The 22,223-nt window shown below is 36.6% G+C and overlaps 1 protein-coding gene across 1 annotated transcript in view; it reads left to right on the plus strand.

Annotated features, from left to right (window-relative positions):
• The window catches only part of FANCI (Fanconi anemia complementation group I), a 427,158-nt gene extending 417,279 nt beyond the window's left edge, over positions 1 to 9,879 (plus strand). The window contains exons 24-25 of the mRNA XM_067148224.2: positions 6,023 to 6,115; positions 9,491 to 9,879. Coding sequence (XP_067004325.2) covers positions 6,023 to 6,115; positions 9,491 to 9,592 — 195 coding nt within the window. The 3' untranslated portion in view covers positions 9,593 to 9,879. The remainder of the gene's footprint in view (positions 1 to 6,022; positions 6,116 to 9,490) is intronic.
• Positions 9,880 to 22,223: the final 12,344 nt, after the last annotated feature.

Raw genomic sequence — 22,223 nt, forward strand, 5'->3', positions numbered from 1 at the left:
ACACAATAGAGGAAAAGTGGATAGCCATGAACAATGAAGTCAGCAGGGCTGCTGAAGAAATGTTAGGAAGGAAGAAAAGATCAACTAAGAATCAGTGGGTGACTCAGGAGATACTAGACCTGATTGATGAACGACAAAAATACAAGAATGCTAGAAATGAAGAGGGCAGAAAAGAATACAGGCGATTAAAGAATGAAATTGATAGAAAGTGCAAGGTAGCTAAGGAAGACTGGCTGAAGGAGAAATGCAAGGATGTCAAAGTTTGTATGGTCCTAGGAAAGGTAGATGCTGCATACAGGAAAATCAAGGAAATCTTTTGAGAAAGGAAATCTAGGTGTATGAATATTAAGAGCTCAGATGGAAAACCACTTCGAGCAAAAGAAGACAAAGCAGAAAGATGGCAGGAACATACCGAACAGTTGTATCAAGGTGAAGATGTAGATAATTTGGTTCTGGAACAAGAGGCTGTTGATGCTGTTGAAATGGGAGACCCAATTTTGAGGTCAGAGTTTGACAGAGCTGATGAGACCTAAATATGAACAAGGCACCTGGAATTGATGACATTCCCTCTGAATTACTGACTGCTTTAGGAGAAACCAGCATGGCAAGGCTATTCCATTTAGTGTGTAAGATGTATGAGACTGGAGAAGTCCCATCCGATTTTCGGCAGAATGTTGTTGTACCTATTCCCAAGAAAGCCGGTGCTGACAGGTGTGAAAATTACAGCACCATTAGTTTAGTATCTCAAGCCTGCAAAATTTTAACACGTATTATTTACAGAAGAATGGAAAAACAAGTTGAAGCTGAGTTGGGAGAAGATCAATTTGGCTTCAGAAGAAATTTAGGAACACGTCAAGCAATCCTGACTTTACGTCTGATCTTAGAGGATCGAATCAAGAAGGACAAGTCTACGTACATGGCAGTCGTAGATCTAGAAAAGGCATTCGATAATGTTGATTGGACCAAGCTATTTAAGATTGTGAAGGTGATAGGGATCAGATACTGAGAACGAAGAATAATCTACAATCTGTATAAAAATCAGTCTGCAGTGATAAGAATTGAGGGCTTTGAAAAAGAAGCAGCAATCCAGAAAGGAGTGAGGCAAGGCTGCAGTTTGCCCCCCATCCTTTTCATTGTTTACATAGAACAGGCAGTATTAGAAATCAAAGAGAAATGTGGAAAGGGGATCACAATCCAAGGAGAGGAAATCAAAACCTTGAGGTTTGCCGATGATATTGTTATTTTATCTGAGACTGCAGAAGATCTTGAGAAGCTGCTGAATGTTATGGACGAAGTCTTGGGTAAGGAGTACAAGATGAAAATAAATAAGTCCAAAACAAAACTAATGGAGTGCAGTCGAACGAAGGCAGGTAGTGCAGGAAATATTAAATTAGGAGATGAAGTCTTAAAGGAAGTAGATGAAGTAGTAGTAGTAGTAGTAGTAGTAGTAGTAGTAGTAGTAGTAGTAGTAAAATAACTAACGATGGCAGAAGTAAGGAGGGCATAAAATGCAGATTAGCACAAGCAAGGAAGAGCATTCTTAAGAAAAGAAATTTACTCACTTCGGACATTGATATAGGAATTAGAAAGATGTTTCTGAAGACTTTCGTGTGGAGCGTGGCATTGTATGGAAGTGAAACATGGATGATAACTAGCTCAGAAAGAAAGAGAATAGAAGCTTTTTAAATGTGGTGTTACAGAAGAATGCTGAAGGTGAGATGGATAGATCGAATCACATATGAAGAGATACTGAATCGAATTGGCGAGAGGAGATCGATTTGACTAAATTTGACGAGAAGAAGAGATAGAATGATAGGACACATCTTAAGACACCCAGGACTTGTTCAGCTGGGTTTTGAAGGAAGTGTAGGTGGTAAGAATGGTAGGGGTAGACCAAGGTATGAATATGACAAGCAGATGTAGGATGCAGTAGTTACTTAGAAATGAAAAGGTTAGCACAGTATAGGGTGGCATGGAGAGCTGCATAAAACCAGTCTATGGACTGATGACTCAAACAACAACATATTAATATTTATTGTTAAGTTTTACTGCTGAAGGAATTATGCTTATATCCTTAATTGTTTATATTAAGTTAAAGAAAAATAATTGAATTTTAAAGGCGCTGTTAAGAAAGTCAGTCTGTCATATCGTCCTCACTATGGCAAAGTGAAAGTGACAAACTAGGGAATCTGTAGTTCTGAAGTTTTGGTCTAGATTTTATTAATTATACAGGGCAATTCAAAATGATGGACCTGATTTCATAAATTTATTCTATGAAATCTAACGAACATATACTGTGAGATATGCGCAAAGAAAGGCAAACTCTCGAAGTTTAGTTGAGTTTAGATTTTATCGCATGTGGTTTCATTTTCAGCCGTTACGAGCACGCAGGAAGCGAGTAAAGAAAAAGGCTGCGGCTGGTGAGCAGAAGTCGTTCTGTGTGCTTGATTACCACGTAAACAATTCTGTGATTAATGTTCAACGGCATTTCCGTACCAGGTATGGAAGAGACCCACCTACTGGAAAAGCCATTCGTGCGTGGTATACAAAATTCAGAGACACGGGGCTGCACCTGTAAGTGAAAATCGACTGGCCATCCTTCGACCGGGGAAGAGACAGTGGAACGTGTTTCGTGCGGAGTCCACAGAAGTCCACCTACCGGTCAGCGAGGCAACTTGAACTTCCACAGGCAACTGTTTGGCGCATTCTATGGAAACGTTTACGAATGAGACCCTACCGCTTGCAAATGGTGCAGGCCTTAAAAGACACTGATCATGCTGCTCGGGCGTCCTTCTGTGTTGATTTTCTCACATTAATGGAAGAGGACGAGTTCTCCGAAAGTGTAATTTTCGCTGATGAAGCGACTTTTCACCTTTTTGGGACTGTGAATAGACACAATGTAAGGGAAGTGAAGGCAGGAGAGAAGAGAGCATGGTTCAGGTTAGACAGTAGTCTTAATGACAGTCACTAAGAATTAAGAATTAAGAATAGACCAGATCAGGACGACCTTCGTGCCCGCATCACAGCAGCCATCGCAGAGATTGGCTGCGACACTCTACACAAGGTTTGGCAGGAGATAAGACTATCGGCTTGATGTATGTCGTGTTACACGAGGTGCTCACATAGAACACTTGTGTTATGACTGAAAAAGCTTTGAGAGTTTACCGTTCTTAGCACATGTCTCACATTACGATATGTTTATTAGATTTCACAGAATATATTTATGAAATCGGGTCCATCATTTTGAATTGCCCTGTATAATGTCTGCCCTCTGACAAAGTCTCATATCTGCAGCTCGTTCTGTATGGCTAACACATAAAACCAATCATTAATTATAAAAGTTGATTTGACACCGAGTAATCACAACTTCTTTCAGCTCTCCTAATTTTTTGACAATTTGCAGATTCGTCAGTTTGCTAGAGGGGGGACGATATGTTGCCATCTATGACATATGCTTGGAATTTCTTCTAGCTATGTTAATGAGGGAAACTTTCCTACAAAAATTTAAAAATACATAAAATGGTGGCTTACGACTATAATCTGGCTGATCCCTTCAATTTACAAAAATTCATGAAAACCCCATTTTCAAAAATAAGAGGTCGCTATTAGTGACATTTCCCAAATATAAAATCAGTTTCATGGTCCGTATCACACTTCAATAGATTCACAATTAAGTATTTATTATTGTTTTCGTGTTAAATTAAAATTATTTTACATTTAATAATAAAATTTACCGACAAAAAGGACTCTCAATGGGAGCCCCAGCATCAGGAATATTGGCTAATATATACTTAGACTATTTGGAACACACAAAAATTATTAATCAAATAGAGGGTTTGGATTTTTGGACACGATATGTGGACGATGTTTACGCTATAATAGATAACAGACTTACCGATAGCAATAAAGTTTTAAATATATTGAACAATTTGGATTCCAATATCAAATTCACTTTAGAAGAGGAAGTAGAGAGATCACTGAATTTTCTGGACATATTCACAATGAGAGAAGAAGAAGGATTTTCTTTCAAAATACACAGAAAATCTACTTTCACACTGACCACTATCAAGAACAACTCGTTACACCCTGAGGGACAGAAAAGATCAGCATATTATAGTTACGTTAACAGAGCGTTTAGTATTCCTTTATCCAAATCTGAAAGGAATAAAGAACTGTTGTTTATCCGACAACAAGCCCTCTTGAATGGTTTCAACAATAACATGATTGATAAAATAATTAATAAATTTTCGGAGAAGCAGCATTCCAAATTAGCAATCGAACCTAGTAAAACTGAAAAATACATCAAGTTCACATATAATAATCCAAACATACACGTAATAACAAATTTATTTAAGAGAAAAAATTTCAAAATTGCATTTTCCACCAATAACAACATGAAACATAGTATTTTCAACCATGATACAATAAATCGCTCGGAAAAAGATAAATTTTTTGATTCGGGAATATATAAACTCACATGCTTTGAATGCAAGAATACATACATAGGACAATCTGGCCGCAATTTTAAAGTTAGATATTTGGAACATGTGAATGCTGAAAAACATAGAAGATTCTCAGCTATGGGATCACACATGATTGCCACAGGTCATAAATTTACCAACATAGAACAAGACCTGACCATCATAAAGAAATTAAAGAAGGGCAGCTTAATGAACACATATGAAGATCTATACATTCATCTAGACTAACTTAAAAAAAAAAAAAAATGATAACCTTAATGAGGCTGTAGAATATAAGAATCCTTTATATTATCAAATTCTAGTATATTTGAAAATGCTTGAGAAAGATCACGAAAAAAGAATTGGAATTTCTCTACCTACAGATAGCCCTACAACTTATTCCTCCTCAGTTGAAGCTATAGGTGGCAGCAAGGAGGTTCTTGACACACCTATATCCCCCGCTCCTCCACCTCCTCAGGTGCAAGAGCAAGGAAGAATGCATCATCAATATTACACCAGACACAAGACTGTGAAAGAATGACAGGAATTACTGTTCCAAAGGAAAGCAAGCTTAATAAGAATTGACAACTAGGAATTAGTTATATTTTCATCTGCATTAATAATAAGAACCACATTGTGATATCTGGTTTTCTTCATTTCGACAATTACTTATAAACTGTATAATTTATAATTTATAAATTGACCTTTTTTCGTGAATTATTAAGAAAAGAATATTCATTTAGGACATATTCTCTATGGAATATTGTACAAGTGTTTCCTTGACGACTGCTTTCAATTGTAGAAATAATTTATATATTTTCTCTTTTTTTGTTTGTTTTAATGTTGTCAATCTTATGTTAATTTTAAGGACACTTCCTCTTAAGCATTACTTTTTGTCAATTTTATATATTTTTCATCTAAACAGTGTTATGTGGCTGAATATTTTGATAAAATACGAAACATGTACCACTTTTAACCATTAAATTGCCTTAAGCAATCATTGTATCGACTAGGTGGAAAATAATAAATACTTAATTGTGAACTTCCCAGATATTTAGACATGTGTCTACTTTCTGTAGTTACTCTCTTCCACATGTATTTCCTGATCTGGTCTATTCTTAATTCTTAGTGACTGTCATTAAGACTACTGTCTAACCTGAACCATGCTCTCTTCTCTCCTGCCTTCACTTCCCTTATATATATTCTTAACCCGTCCAATTATTACCTCACTCACTTCTTTCTTTCTGGGTAATTCTCAAAACTTACCTCTGCATACACTGCCTTCTCTATTTCCAAAAATACCATCACCACATCCTTCCCATACTTGTAATGTTTCTCCTGCAGTTGTCTCACCACCTTGTTGGAAACCATGTTGTTGTTATCGTAATCCACTCTGTACTATTGTCTTTATCTGTTTCTGTCTTATTGTGTATACTATATGTACTATGAACTCCAAATCACTTTTTCTTGATTTTTTGTGGTGATATATGAATTGCTTGGTAAAGAAGAGAAATTAAATGAGGTGCTTGAAAAGTAATAGATATTTGATTTTCATTCCCTAGGTGAATCTCATGCAGAATATAAAACCTAGTACGAGTAGAGACTTCCGCATCAAGATGGAAGTGTTGCAACAAGCCCTTGTTCCTGATGATGAGGTAAGTTCTCTTTCTTACGAACATCAAGTTTAAAGATATTGGCTTTTCAGACTGGAGCACAGTATTAATGCCAATGTCTTACAGTCTACTGTGCCTTCTTTAAATATTATACACATCTCAAAATTTCTTTAATGTTTACCTGTACTGCTGATTGGAGACCATTGGATTTCTTGTTTTATCTGTTCTTTTAAGCTAATATATCCCCAAGCAAATTAATTTCTCACTGACCTGTACCATTTATTTGGCATCCAGCAAGTTTTTAGACTTCCCAGAACCATCGTCAGTATATTTTTACTCTTTACTTTAACCCACTGGCTTACTTTGATGAGTGGAACTCGTGTGTAGTTATTGGGATTCTAAATTACTCTGATTCATTAATTTGTGGTCTTTAAGTGGTTCTAAGTGGTTCAAACTACCACCAAAAGGCAGGAGATGATTACTGAAATGTTCAACAGCAGAACTAATACTACAGCCTTCTTCACAAATAATTATTTTGTTTCATACTATTTCCGTGCATGCTCATTAGTTCTTGTGAGCACGGTGGGTATTCGTGCTAATTTCCTGATGGATCAAAAGCCAATCAAAGACTGCCTGTTGGATAATTGTAGTGATAACTAAGGACATTGATCAGAATGTACATTCATACCAGAGTGAAAGTAGCAGGAGTAAGAATGATGATGATGCTGTGAGTGGAATGGAAGGTAAGAGTGAGTGGCTGTGTGGTTCAGGTCACTTAGCTTGTCAGCTTGCATTCGGGAGATAGTGAGTTCGAACCCCACTATCGGCAACCCTGAAAATGGTTTTCTGTGGTTTCCCATTTTCACACCAGGCAAATGCTGGGGCTGTACCTTAATTAAGGCCACGGCCGCTTCCTTCCAACTCCTAGGCCTTTCGTCTCCCATCGTCGCCATAAGACCTATCTGTGTCGGTGCGACGTAAAGCCCCTAGCAACACTTTTAAACGCCTTGAATAGTCTTTCCCGATTGTTTCCCAGTTTGCACAATCTTCAGTGCTAGGCCATGTGCACAGACTCTTACCTGAACAGAAATTTATACAAAATATAATGATGCACATATGCAATATTCCCTAACCAGGATTTTTTAATAGAATCTTATGTTCTTACATCTTAATTTAACAAACTGCCATGATATTCACTACTTTATATTAGAAATTATTTACAAAAATTTCCCAACCTAAAATTGGGATATCGTCATATACAAACATTTCCTAACCTAAAATCATTGCAATTATTGCATTTGAGAGCTCATTTCTAACTTTCCAGTTTGATATTCCTGACCTGACATTCTATCTCTCTAGGTTTCATCTCTGCAGATATGATACTTCCTCTTAAACAATATCATCCACCACCACCATGCTGAAAATTCTAATTTTCATATCATATTTTCTGCACCTCCTTTCAGGCTCCAAAATATTAAATGCCAGGATTTCGAGTCAGTATGGTATTAAGACCAAGTTGTTGGCATAGACCTTGTTGAAAATCTGGTGCAGATAACTCCTCTATGGTCTGGAATCAGTGGTTCACTCTTCACCAGTGATCACACACTCCTTTCCAAAATACCTGTAAACCCCTTGCCTGGTATACTGATCTGTGAAATACCTCAATAATTGTCAGAATCCATTCTGTTCCTGTGCTTTGTGAAAGTACTATTTTCTACTATGAATATGTTGAAAACCAAGCTGAGAAATATGTCACAAAGGAATTACTGGAGTTTACATCGGGATTAACCACTCACTTAAATGTTGTTGACCGGGCGAGTTGGCCGTGCGGTTAGGGTCGCGCAGCTGTGAGCTTGCATCCGGGAGATAGTGGGTTCAGACCCCACTGTCGGCAGCCCTGAAGATGGTTTTCCACGGTTTCCCATTTTCACACCAGGCAAATGCTGGGGCTGTACCTTCATTATGGCCACAGCCACTTTCTTCCCAATCCTAGGCTTGTCCTGTCCCATCGTTGCAAAAGACCTATCTGTGTCGGTGCGGCGTAAAGCAAATAGAAAAAGAAAAAAACTGTTGATAGGCTTTCTATTATGTTACGACCGCTCTACTACATCTTACCTTCTGCCTTCTGTCGCATTCTACCGTCCATCTGCTTGCTCGCCCAGCTGTTCACTGACTGGCCTATTCTCCAGCACTGTTGCTGCTCCCTCGTTGTGACGTCACACCTACGTATTTTTCATCGAGTAACTTCTCGAATCTCTTCACCACGTATATAAACAAGCTATTCCTTAGTTTCCCCGGTCAGACATTGAGTTGGAAAACAACACGAGTGGAGAGAGCGGAACTGTTTGCTAGCGGCTGGCCCGTTGCGACAATTTACCTACTTTTAATTTGTGAATAGCTGCATTGTTTATCAACAGACTGGGTGAGCAAAATGTTACAACTTTTTATATCTTTCGTGGTTTATATCAAGATTTGAACTTTGAATGTTAAATTATTTGGTGGCTTCATGGTCTCCATTCTAACTGAGTCCTTCAGATTGATACCTTTATCTATCTCATACACCAAAATAAACTGTGCTTGGACAAGTGATAGAAGTGTTGCCACATCCTGGGCTTTTTCTACAGGCCCGAGTGGTCCAGGATGCAAGCTCACAGACGCAGGCCTATTTTTAAAATGCTTGTTTAATTTACAAACTGGTTTAATTGCCTGTTTGATATTTTATGTAGATGACTTCAAGTAAGCGTTGAATGTATGTGTGATGTCCGATTCGTTGGCTGAATGGTCAGCATACTGTCCTTTGTTTCAGAGAGTCCCAGGTTGGGAATTTTAACCTTCATTGGTTAATTCCAGTGACGCGGGGGCTGGGTGTTTGTGCTGTCCCCAACATCCCTGCATCTCATACACCACACAACACTATTCCCCACCACAATAACATGCATTTAGCTGCACATGGCAGATGCTGCCCACCCTCATCGGAGGGTTTGCTGCACTTGGCTAGAAATAGCCACACAAATTTATTGTTGTTATTATTATTATTATTATTATTATTATTATTATTATTATTATTATTATTATTATTATTATTATTATCATCAATGTCTAATGGAAAAACTTTACCCACTGGGCTTAAGTGGAAAGATTTTTGGACTGTTTTTTCAATCTATATACATCAGTATGATAGTGAGACTGAAAAATATTTCTCACAAGTGTATTTCCATCTCCAAGTTGAAAACAGTTGTACCACTCTGCTTCAATTTGAAAACATTACCTGCATTATTGGAAAGAAAATTCTAGATGGATAAAATCCTCTGAGTGAGGCTACTGGCTGGAGGCATAATGACCCTGTAATAATCTCTTGCTTCATATATTCCCCTTTGTTTAATGATAAAACTTATAATGTTATTTTGTTTGTTCTAGAATGGGTCTGACGAGTCCAACGCCGAAGATAACATTGATGAAAATACTGCTGACAATTCTCACAGCTCCCAGCCACCTGCCAAGAGACAACGCACCTCATGAACCTGAAGAGAATTGTGTTTCAAGTTCCTTCTCATCTGTCTTAAAGCAATATTTATAACACTTAAGTAGCTGGCCTTCTGAGCCCAAGTTGGCAGGTTTCATCCCAGCTCAGTCTTCCAATATGCCTGGTGCTATTTCAAGGTGCACAAACATTCCAGCTTTATGTTAGTAAATTTACCTGCATGTAAAAATAACTCCTGCTTGACAAAATCTCTCTATCTCCATACACTGTATAAGTATTTAGTGAGACATAAAGCCATTATTATTATTATTATTATTATTATTATTATTATTATTATTATTATTATTATTATTATTATTATTATTATTATTATTATTATTATTATTATTATTATTATTATTATTATTATTATTATTATTATTATTATTATTATTATTATTATTATTATTATTATTATTATTATTATTATTATTATTATTATTATTATTATTACTATTATTATTATTATTATTATTATTATTATTATTATTATTATTATTATTATTATTATTATTATTACAGTAAAACTTGTCTTAAACAGTCCTTCTGTTAGTCAGGAATTGTCAAACAGTAAACAGAAGCCAAAAGATCCACTTAAATGGAACATTTCCCATCCTCGTAGTGGATGGTTTAGCTATATTTTAACCATCCTACCGTCCAACAGTTCTAATTGTGCCACGAGGGGCGACCTATTTATTGCACCGGCTACTCCTCCTGTTCAGACTACTCCACGTATTGGAATCAATTTTATGGATCGTGCATTAAATATGATGTTAAGTATCGGCAGCTACATCTATCTCCATTAATCCGTCAATAATAAATTCTTTGCGCCTTCATAATTTTCGATTAAGGTAATTATCTCCTTTCCACGTTTCACTGTAGGCATCAAATTATTCTCTGATTTGCTACATGATACCTCTCAGGGGTAACTAATATGCATCAATAAAATATATTTTTTTACGTGAGATCAACTGGGGACCCGCATATCCTCTCTTATAGTTACCAGCAATTCCATTTTTCCTTAAATATAAATAAAAATCATCACTTAAACTCATCCAACCAAAAATAATCCTGCAATAATTCAACTTAAACTAATCTGCTATAATAATGAAATAAATTGCAATAATAATAATTTAAATGTTTAAATTCTTGCTTTATTCATGATCATGAATTGTCTTGGGATGAATTATTCAATTATTAAAATATCTAATTACATTTGTCCTATCATCATCCAAAGGATAAATCAACAAAGTCTTCGACTGAGATCAAATCATTATCTCGTTAATGAAATATGGTTCTCACTAAATAAAAGCAAAGAAAAATTTACGAAATATCATATGTCGTAACTATCAATCTCATTAAGTAAGAATCTTGCTGAATATTAATGAAATCAAAGTGTCAAGAAAATTAAAAATGTGAATAAAATCACAGGTGAATAAAATAAAAAATGAATAAAGTCAAAAGTGAATTAAGTCGAAAGTGTGCTTAAAATCAAAATTGAATTAAATCAAAAGTGCTTATTTATCTTCTCATCAAGTCATTAATCTTCTCGTATATCCTTGCTTGATTTTCAATTGTAACGCTAGCAGAAAAAGTAAAGTTCCAAATGTTATAGTTTCAAATGGCTACTCTTAATATATTCTGATACATAAAAAAAATATCAATCAGTTTCACCTGTTACTGGATAAATATATCCATATTATTTCCTAAAAAGAAAATGTAGGTATTGCCTAATAAATTCTAACCATTATCCTATCAGGTCTTACATCTATCAAGATTTACAATCGCATCTAAATTCAATCACTAGATCATGGAATTCTAGAGAATATTGTTGGTGATAATTATCTACTTGTCAATGGCAGAGACTTAAATTATGAAGATGCTTTCTCCCATCAAATCATGGCTTCGACATTAATCAAACAGGACTTAGTACAACATGTGAAATTCTCCTAGAAGATATCAGGTTTACACCTTAATATTTATTATTTGGAAATTTTATTTTGATGACTGTATATGGTTATCAGCCTACAGAATCTGTAACGTATTTCACCATATGAATAACCTATCAACCCAAAACATCCTATACCACTACTAAAATCATGCCGCAATAATGTCATTTATAACCTATGGTTAATATCACGCTGCGTATTCACTATCAATAAATTACAAATACCTATCTTTCTTCATATTCCAATCGTAAACATTATAACTCCACATTAGTCATATCAACAAACATATCCCTCAGAATATTCATACTTATAATCTCATCATTACGTCGTATGTACTCTTAATTGCACATATAAATATTAATCATTTCTCCTTTAGCGGCATATTATTCCGGTATTCCATTATCATATGACAATGATTCATAAATGGGTTTAAATTCTATTCAAATACACATAATCACTATTTTCCTGTAAAAGAAATACATGTATGAATGTATCAGGCTCGTATTTACTTACATGTGATGACAATCTGGCGATAACCAAGTCTTAATTTTTGAGGCTAAAGTTCTTGCTGATGAAGAGTGAGACAACTGCAATTAAAAAAAACTATTTGTGAGTTGGAGAATGTAGAGTGCCATATCAGTAAGAAAAGTTGTTAATTTTATCATCATCATCCACTTCCTTCGTCCATCTCCCACTCGTTTGGGATGTTAATGGCACCTTTCTATCTTTGTCTATCCCATTACCATTCTTCCTCCTTAACTATGTTCCAACCCAGGTTTGTGCTAATTATAGCATTCTTTATTGTTTACATCTACCTCTGCCGCCCCCCCCCCCCTCCCCCAATCTCTTCTCCTATCTGGGTCTCTATTATCCACTCTGGCATCCTTCTCTCTTCTATTGTCTTAACATGTCCAAACTGTCTTAAGTTTATCCCTGTCTGTCCTGTCATAAAGAGTTTCCATTCCTCTTTCCTTCTTGACGTCCTCTTTTCACAGGCCTGAATTTTATTCTTCTGTCTTATATATATATATTTATTTTTATATATATTTTCATGTACAGTAAAACCTTTATGCATCGTTTTTCAACGGGGAGGGGGAAAATGATGATGGATGCGGGAAAACAATAAATGCGGGTGACATATAAAATAGTGGGGAAGCAAAATAATAAAATATGGGTACTGTATTTGGGCATTTTTCGTCATGCAAATATAATAATGATAATAATAATAATAATAATGGTGTGTGCCCTCCGAAGCCGGGTGCGGATCTTTCTAGTTGTAATACCAATATAATGGTCCGTTATTGGACATTATAAATTTTCCAGCTAACTCATTCTTGGTTGCCTGCGTTTCGCCCATGTGTCCTAAGTTAGGCTCGTCAGTTGGGACTTAGCACACCACCCAAGACGCAAGGCTAGTGCTAGAACACGAGGGCGAAACGCAGGCAACCAAGAATGAGTTAGCTGGAAAATTTGTAATGTCCAATAACGGACCATTATATTGGTATTATAAATTTACTCATTCGGGACAAATATTTTAGGTTCCCTATGGGAATCAACTCTGCATCATCTTTCTAGTTGTTGCGTGATAGGCAATCTAAGCGCTTACGAAAATGCGGCTCTACCTAAGATGTATCTTAATGCGTAAGTTGGCTCACACGCACATCCCCCGAGCTGTCGGAATTAACCAATAAAAGTTAAAATCCCCGACTCGATCGTGACTTCTTGATCTGAAGGCCAACACGTGCTAAACATTTAGCCATGGAGCCGGACATTCTCGTACTATACATAATGGTATCAAACCATTGCAATCATGATATACATGTTGAAAATAAAAAGCGCTATTTTTACGCCGTTTCATTTCACTTTTCCTTACATCTCGTTTTAAGTGTAAAACCTTCAAGGTCAGTTCTCTTATTGCAAGTGAATGATATAATTACGCGGATATTATAATGATAACCTGTATTTTGGTAAAGATTCTGTAGACCACTTGCGAACAATAGGTTAAAGATCCCACATGACCATGGTGTGGCTAGGACGATGTCACAGAGGTTAGAAATTCAACATGGGGCACCTCGGACAATGTCACGGGAGCTAAACAATGCTGCCATCTTAGGAATTAGTTTCAAGACCAGACTAATGAAAAGATTATTGGTCTGGCTTAGTTAGGTCTGGCCTGTAGCAAGACAACTGGGCAAGGGTTAACAAAGTGGTCAACAGGCCTCTAGCATCCCACACACATCACAAGCTACAATGCAATTAATAATCCTGTGACTAATTAAAACATACCCGGCACACCCCGTGACTATTTTAAACTGCACAATTTTCTCATTTTCAATGTAGCTGGCAGCCCTAGCCAGCCCATAGCAACACAGAAAATGGTGGCAAATTTGAGTTTTACAGTGCCTCTGCTTTAATTCTTGTAAATAAAAATACTTCTAGGGGCTGGTTAGTGGGTCGAGGAGAAGCATTGGCACCAGGAGGCTCGTAGTGAGGTTGTGCGTGAATAACCTGCGCACAGCACTCCAGCCTACGAGTACATTCTCACATAACAGGTTGCCGCTATTATATGCTAGAGTATTCAGCTGTCTCTTTAAATTCAAAAAAAGTTTGCATATATTTTTCTTACGTTAGATCAATCCGTGTGAGAAAACTGTGGCTGAGGGCGAATTTTTTGATGCAATAAAACGATAGTTCGAGGAACAATAGATGCGGGGAATTTTAACATTGGTTTATATGGAACATTTTTGGGACCAAATAAATTGAACGATGGATACGGGAAAAACAACAATTCCGGGAAAGATGCATCGAGGTTCTACTGCATTGTTTTAATATTTGAGGAGTTGTGAGCTTGCATTTGGGAGATAGTAGGTTCAAACCCCACTGTCAGCACCCTGAAGATGGTTTTCCGTGGTTTCCCCATTTTCACACCAGGCAAATGCTGGGGCTGTACCTTAATTAAGGCTACGCCACTTCCTTTCCACTCCTCGATCTTTCCTAACTCTTCGTTGCCATAAGACTTATGTCGGTGCAACGTAAAGCAACTTGTAATAAAATATATATATTTGAGGTATTTTTGAGTGTCTACACTACCAATAAGAAAAGTGATCCCTGATCATTTTAATGTATTCTGTTATTTGATGTGTTTTTAAGTGGTCTGTTTCAAATAAACTGAGAATCTACACAATTTTCTAGTATACCTTCATTATGCAGAAACTGTCTTCAGTGTAAATTTTTCCTGGTCTCTTGTGATACCAATAAAGACAGACTTTACTGCATAATGATGATGATTATTATTGTTGTTGTTATATTATCATCATCATCATATTTACCATCTAAGCCTAGTTTCCCGCAGTTTCGCCCCAATCGGTGCAACTCCCATCCTTTGTCAAACATCATTGTTCGTGGCGTGGTCGAATCGCATTAGTCCAAGACACTACCAGAGCATTTGCATTTCCATCACATGCAGAAACTGCTCACGCTTTTCTGTTGCTGGCCAACATTCTGACCCATACAGGGCGACTGGGTGCACTACAGTTCTGTAGACCTTTGACTCAAGATGTAGGGGCATCCTTTGATCACACAGGACCCCAGTACTGGTGTTTACACTTGCATGAGCATCCGGAACACTGCTACCATCACTGCATAGAAGGGAATCGAGGTACTTGAAATGTTCCACTTTCTCCCATATCTTGTTCAATGCTGATGTTTCTGTTGGTTTGGCATTGCAGTGAGATATTGAAAAAGTCAAAATATCTTCAGAAAAATGTGTTAGTATTCCATTAAACAGGCATTTTTTTTACTGCCCACACTAGTCTTCAAATGAGCATGATTCACTAGCCATGGTTTAACTCTATTCCCTTAACAAACTTTTGCTGTAACCTTCCATCTGTATGCATGTTTATCAGAAAATTCAAAGGATGACCACTCTTAAATTGTAGGAATAAAAATTACTTTCTGGGGGAATTTTATTAAACCTGAATATTACATACGGTATTTCAATGCAATCTGTGGACTTGTATTTCATCAGTGTATGAACATTTTCAAGTTTTACAACAGTATACAGTTTTCTAGGTACTGCATGTAGCACTATCCTGTGTTTCTCTTCTAATGGGAAAGATAAATTGTCAGGCTAAGTGTGAATCCTGAGTGGAAAGGATTAAATGGATTTAATGAGAAACCCAGTACATGAACATTTCTCATTCTTAATGGACAGATATAAAATATTATCTGCTAAAATGAATATACATAATATGTTACTGACAGCTCAATATTTCGAGAGTGTTCTCCTTGCCAGTAGAAAGGAATTAACAAATTTGCAAATTCAGAGGAACTTTTACATTAATCATATTGACTTTCTACACAGACTTATATTTTAGGACATAATATCAGTGAAAGCAAAAATCATATAGTTTAAATTCAAAATATCATTGTAATATATATCTCACTTAAGCAGTCTACATCTCCTCCTCAATCATTATCCTTGACAGGACATGATGGCATGCCATTTCTTGATGCTTTTGGCGATTTAGTGCCTCGTGTGTGGCTTCGTGGAGATACATTGCTAACAGGGATATAGCTGATCGACCCACAGAATTGGATGCCTACCTTGGGCTTTCTTACCGCGTACTATGCCTTCTACCATATCTTAGGCGTCAGTTCTTCTGGTGATGTGTCTGAGAGATACCTGGAAGAGTTGTTTGGATGCCCAGGTGTTACATTCATTTGATGTTTAGTACAAGAGATTCAGAGAATGCACCAGTCCACTCACATATCAAAACTCTTGTCCACATCGTCCACATCTTGGCTGCACAGGTTGCATGGAGGAAGATGAGGGAGTGGATCAAATGTGTGCTGGTTTTGTCATAGAATATGTCTAAAGTTTTGAAATCATACTTGGGTCAGTGAGCATTACAAAAACATGAAATTTGTAAAATCAAAATAATTTTTAGATAATTTGTGTGACAGCAGTGTTCAGTATCTCATTGTAAAGAAGAAGGACCAGTGTATCCAGCAACAAGAGTCAGACTTCAGTAGGCATCATCGGATGGTGCAGGATCTCCACCATCCTGAGCTACTAAAATAGCCATGTTGCTTGGCTAACAATTAGTGTAGCTCTGGACTCTGGCATGGTTACGCATTATGTGACATATCATTTGATTCATCTTGGTGAGTTCTTCAAGTATAATTGCAAAAATGTCCTTCTTTTGCAAAATTTTTATGCTTATCAACATTAAATGGCTTCCGAATTATCAAAAACACATTCTAGAGGACGAAGTGGCTTGTCAGAATTCCAGTGTGTCCAAGATCACCAATGCAAAGGTTCTAAAGGCTTATCGGGAGTATCTCAAAGTTAAGGCAGCAGAGTATCTGGAGGTTAGTTCTGAGTCAGCTGGAGCCCCAGGTAAGCATATCTGTTAAATAGCTATGACACTGACACAGCCCTGTTCAATATTTTATTTTTCCCTATTACCCAGGTGATGAGTGGTTTGCGACCATCATTTATTTCAGTACACCATCTTTGATCTAGGAATGATTTACTTCTTGCCTTAGAGGTATTATGCAAGTGTGTATGGTCCTGTGTCCAGTGACGATTCTATGTTATGTGTTATATGGTGTGTGATGATGACGAAGAAGGGAGGTGAAATCTGGTGTCATTGCATAGCCTAATTCTATCGAATAACACCCATATGAGTAGAGGGCATGAAATTATAGCATTTATGTTTTCTATTTTTACCAAAAATTATTTTTTAAATAGCATTTTTTTTTATATTTGAAGAAATATAATTTATTATCTATAATGTGTTTGCTGTTTTTGTTAACCCTGGGTAAATGAAATTAAAATATTAAGCTTATTATATACTATCTGGGATGTCCAGTGCCTTGTGGTCTGCCTGAGACTTGTTCTCGAATAAAACTGTCGCTTCTCTGACATCAAGATTAGTGATGATATGCAAAAGCAAATTCAGATACAGTATCCATGCAAGTGGCAAACAGCACATCAGTATACTGTAAATGGAAGTACATAACGTAATCAGTATTACAATTTTCAGTTAAATAGACTTGTAAAAGTTCCAATAAGCTTTCCAAAAAGAAGACTGAAGCAAATGAAAACCATGCCATTGCAAAAAAATGTGATTCATAGCCTCAAATGCTAAGAGTTTTGTTCATAGGCTTTAATTAAGGAATAAAATCGCAAGAGTTTCAACAGTTTCTTCTTTCCTTGCTTTCAAGTATAAGCACTTAATGAACAATGTAACAACAACCTGTATTTATTATTATTATTATTATTATTATTATTATTATTATTATTATTATTATTATTATTATTATTATTATTATTATTCAGAAATCAATAGTAGAAATATTACAAATTACAAACTGTGCACCTTTGTATTGGTTCCTTCTTTCCCATCCTAGGGAACAACCACCATCTGCTCAGTAACAGACGAAATAAAACATCAATACTGTGCATGGATGCTTTACAGTATATGAGTTCACTTCATGATAATATTTCCAGCCTTGGCATATGTAGAGAATAATAAAAGTATGAAATTTTTTTTATTTCAAATTTTAAAAATTATACATTTTTCAAAATCACTTGTAGTTTGCTGAAAATCGCCTTAATATCTACACAGTGTATTAATTTTTAATAATGGAATCGGTCTTAAAAGGGTGGCAATTACGACACGATGTAATGAAAAATGAAAGAAGGTAGGAAAGTAATACTTTTAATTTCATTGTGTTTATCATGGTTGCAATATTTTCATGCTTCTACATATGGGCACGGCAGAGAAATTTGGAACTAAACTCAAGGTTTCGGCACGCAATATAGTGATTAGGAGTTCTATACCACCACCTCTCCTACGTTGCTGGCCAACATTCCATCAATTGGATTTAAACTGGTTAACCATGAAAACATGATCATGTTAGTTAAAACATTTTTTTTTTTTCCAAACAAATCACAAAGGTCAATCCACTAATTCAATACAGTACCTCCGATGTTTAGTAGGCCTTCTTCAGCTGATTCATTAAAGACAGATTTAGAAGCTAAAATAACATATTAAACAAGACATAATACTAATTTAAAACCAACATACTGATATTGGTCAATAAGCCCTAACACATAAATCCTAAACTGACATAATTCAACAACATATTGCCGCTGCGCCTGCGAAAACCACTATTTAGTAATGTTCTCAGAGAAATACTGACCCACAGCACATATATTATGAACAGCGAGAATTCCTTGACAATATTCGTACAATATTGAACCTTAGATGATAGAACCGTACCGGCTAAAGTTCTAAGCTGAAATATACACATAGTGGTTTTTGCAGGGGCAATGATGATATTATAAAATAGGATAGTGACATTTTTATACATCCAGTATAAAATATGAATCTTGAAACACGTCAAAATCATAAAATTCTACTAAAAATATTGGAAACACAAAAACTAAAAGTAATTAACCATACAAGTACCAATGCAGTATTCTGTAGTGCCATGCGTTGATACTGAAACTGTAGTGGTTTAGAAAATATTTTATAAAACTGGTAAATATTATCAGAAATCAACAATATATGCACCATTTTGATCAGAAAGAGTTGTTTTCACGATAAAGAGACATATAAAAACTGATAATGTTGTAACTAAAGATACTTTATAGACGGAAAATGTTTGGTTGTTTTGAGTTTTGTTATCTTGAAAACACAAAGTGAAATTGCAACAAAACCGAGCTCGATAGCTGCAGTCGCTTAAGTGCGGCCAGTATCCAGTATTCGGGAGATAGTAGGTTCAAACCCCACTATCGGCAGCCCTGAAAATGGTTTTCCGTGGTTTCCCATTTTCACACCAGGCAAATGCTGGAGCTGTACCTTAATTAAGGCCACGGCCGCTTCCTTCCCACTCCTAGCCCTTCCCTGTCCCATCGTCGCCATAAGACCTATCTGTGTTGGTGCGACGTAAAGCAACTAGCAAAAAAAAAAAAAAAATTGCACCAAAAAAATGTCATCATAACAAACAAACAAAAAAAAGAAAAAGCAGAAATATACAAAATTTTCCCCATACAAGGCTGAAATATTCCTGAAAGTTTCAGGAAAATCTGTACATAATTAGTACTCTTAGTACTTCATGTCACAAAAGGGGAAAAAGAAAACATTCACTTTTCCTCGCAGCTTATTCTGATTCTACTTCCTCTTCCTGGGCTTTCTTCCTTTTGTGTCCCTCTGCTCTGTTGAAGTGCTCTAATTGATCCCAGCCACTGCCACACTACATCCTGGTTACAAATGTCTGCTGTTGTTGCACATACAGTGCACCCTGTAGTTGTCTGCAATGGTGTATCATCATCTGACAAATTATCCAAACTTCCTCCAGTCTCACCTAGATTTTTAATGTCCTCAGACTCATTTTTACTATCAATTTCACTAAAGTCACTTCCCTCATCAAAACCTTGTAAAATATCTGATTCGGTTAGCAATGTTTTTGTATTCGATGCTGTCGTGTTATTTTATTACAGACACATGGCAACTACTAGATACAAGATTTGTATAGACATGAATCTCTAACAAATACTACCAAAAGCAACAATAGCAGTGATAAGTGTGAACTAAGAGACATTCAAGTTGATGTAGTATGAATGTTTCATCAACAGATTTCATAACAGTCAGGAAAACACACATTTACAGAGGATCTCAAAAAGCAATCCTGGCATCACAGGAAGGCACAGTGAGCCACTTTTAGAGATCCTTGGCACTTCTTAGGTTAAAAGTCCACATATAATAAAATCATGTTAAAGATCACTGGAATGCCTATCCTGAGTAATGCGAGTTAAAAATTCTTGTATATAATCTCCTTTGCTTTCCCTATGAATCATGTAACCTTGCTACGATGGGGGGGATTGTGTGTCCCAATGGAGCAGATAGCCAAACCGTAGGTGCAACAATATCAAAGGGCTATCTGTCTATAGACCAGTCTAACAAATGCGAGGGCAGCAATGTGGATGATTGACTGATATGACCTTGTAATAATATTTAATGTGGCTTATCTTTGTTGATACTGCTACACATCTGAAAGCAATGGAAAACTACAGCCATATCTATTTTCTGAAGATATGCAGCTCTCTGTATGAATAAATGGTGTACTGATGATGGCTTCCTCTCGGATAAAATATTCCGGAGGTAAAATAGCACTTGGATCTCTGGGTGGGGACTACACAGGAGGGGCAATCACTAGGAAGATGAGTACTGACATTTTGTGATTCGGAACATGGATTATTAGAAGTTTGAATCATTGTGGTAGGTTAGAGAATTTGAAGATGGAAATGGATAGACTAAGATAAGGAGCAGTTGGTATAATTGAAGTATATTGGCAGGAAGAGCAGGATTTTTGCCAGGCAACTACAGAATTATCAACACAAAATCAAACAGGGGAAATGCAAGAGTTGGTTTAATAATAAATAAGAAAATAGGGCAGTCGGTAAGCTGCTATGACCAGCATTGTGAAAGGCTTATTGTTGTCAAGATAGAGATGCCACTGCCCACCACAGTAGTGTAGATCTGTATGCCTACTAGATCAGCAGATGATGAAGAATATGAAAGAATATATGAAGAGATATAAATTGAAAGAAACCGAGCTCGATAGCTGCAGTCGCTTAAGTGCGGCGAGTATCCAGTATTCGGGAGATAGTAGGTTCGAATCCCACTGTCGGCAGCCCTGAAAATGGTTTTCCGTGGTTTCCCATTTTCACACCAGGCAAATGCTGGGGCTGTACCTTAATTAAGGCCACGGCCGCTTCCCTCCCACTTCTAGCCCTTTCCTGTCCCATCGTCGCCATAAGACCTATCTGTGTCGGTGCGACGTAAAGCAACTAGCAAAAAAAAAAAAAAAAAATTGAAAGAATATGTGAAGAGATAGAAGATTGAATACAATATGTAAAAGGAGACAATAATCTAATAGTGATGGGAGACTGGAATGCAGTGGTAGTTCAAGGAAGAGAAGGTAATGTCATAGAAGAATTTGCACTGGGATGAAGGAATGAAAGAGGAAGTCGGCTAATTGAATTCTGCACTGATCATAATTTAATCCTTACTAATGCTGTGTTCAAACACCACAAACGACGGCTGTACATGTGGGCATGACCTGGAGACACAAGAAAGTATCAAATAGATTTCATTTGGCTAGGCAGAGATTCAGAAACCATGTGTTGGATTGCAAGACGTTCCCAGGAGCAGACTTGGACTCTGACCACAATGTGGTGGTCATGAAATGTCGTCTGAAGTTGAAGAAATTGAAGGAATGGAAGAAGATGGGATCTAGATAAGTTGAAAGGAAAGAGTGTAAGGGATTGTTTCAAGGAACATGTTTCACGAGGACTAAATGAAAAGGCTGAAACATAATAGATAAAGAGTGGCCAGTGATGAAAAAAGAGATCAGTAAGGCTGCTGAAGAAAAGTTAGGAATAAAGGTAAGAGCAAGTGAGAATCAGTAAATAACTCGGAAGATTTTAAATCTGATTGATGAACGGCGGAAGTACAAGAATACAAAAAATGAGGAGGGCAGAAATGAATACAGGCGATTAAAGAATGAAGTAGATAGAAAGTGCAGGTTAGCTAAGAAAGAATGGCTGAAAGAGAAGTGCAAGGATGGTGAAGGTTGTATGATTGTAGGAAAATTAGGTGCTTCA

This window comes from Anabrus simplex, chromosome 5 (genome assembly GCF_040414725.1).
Source record: "Anabrus simplex isolate iqAnaSimp1 chromosome 5, ASM4041472v1, whole genome shotgun sequence".
Lineage (NCBI taxonomy): Eukaryota > Metazoa > Arthropoda > Insecta > Orthoptera > Tettigoniidae > Anabrus > Anabrus simplex.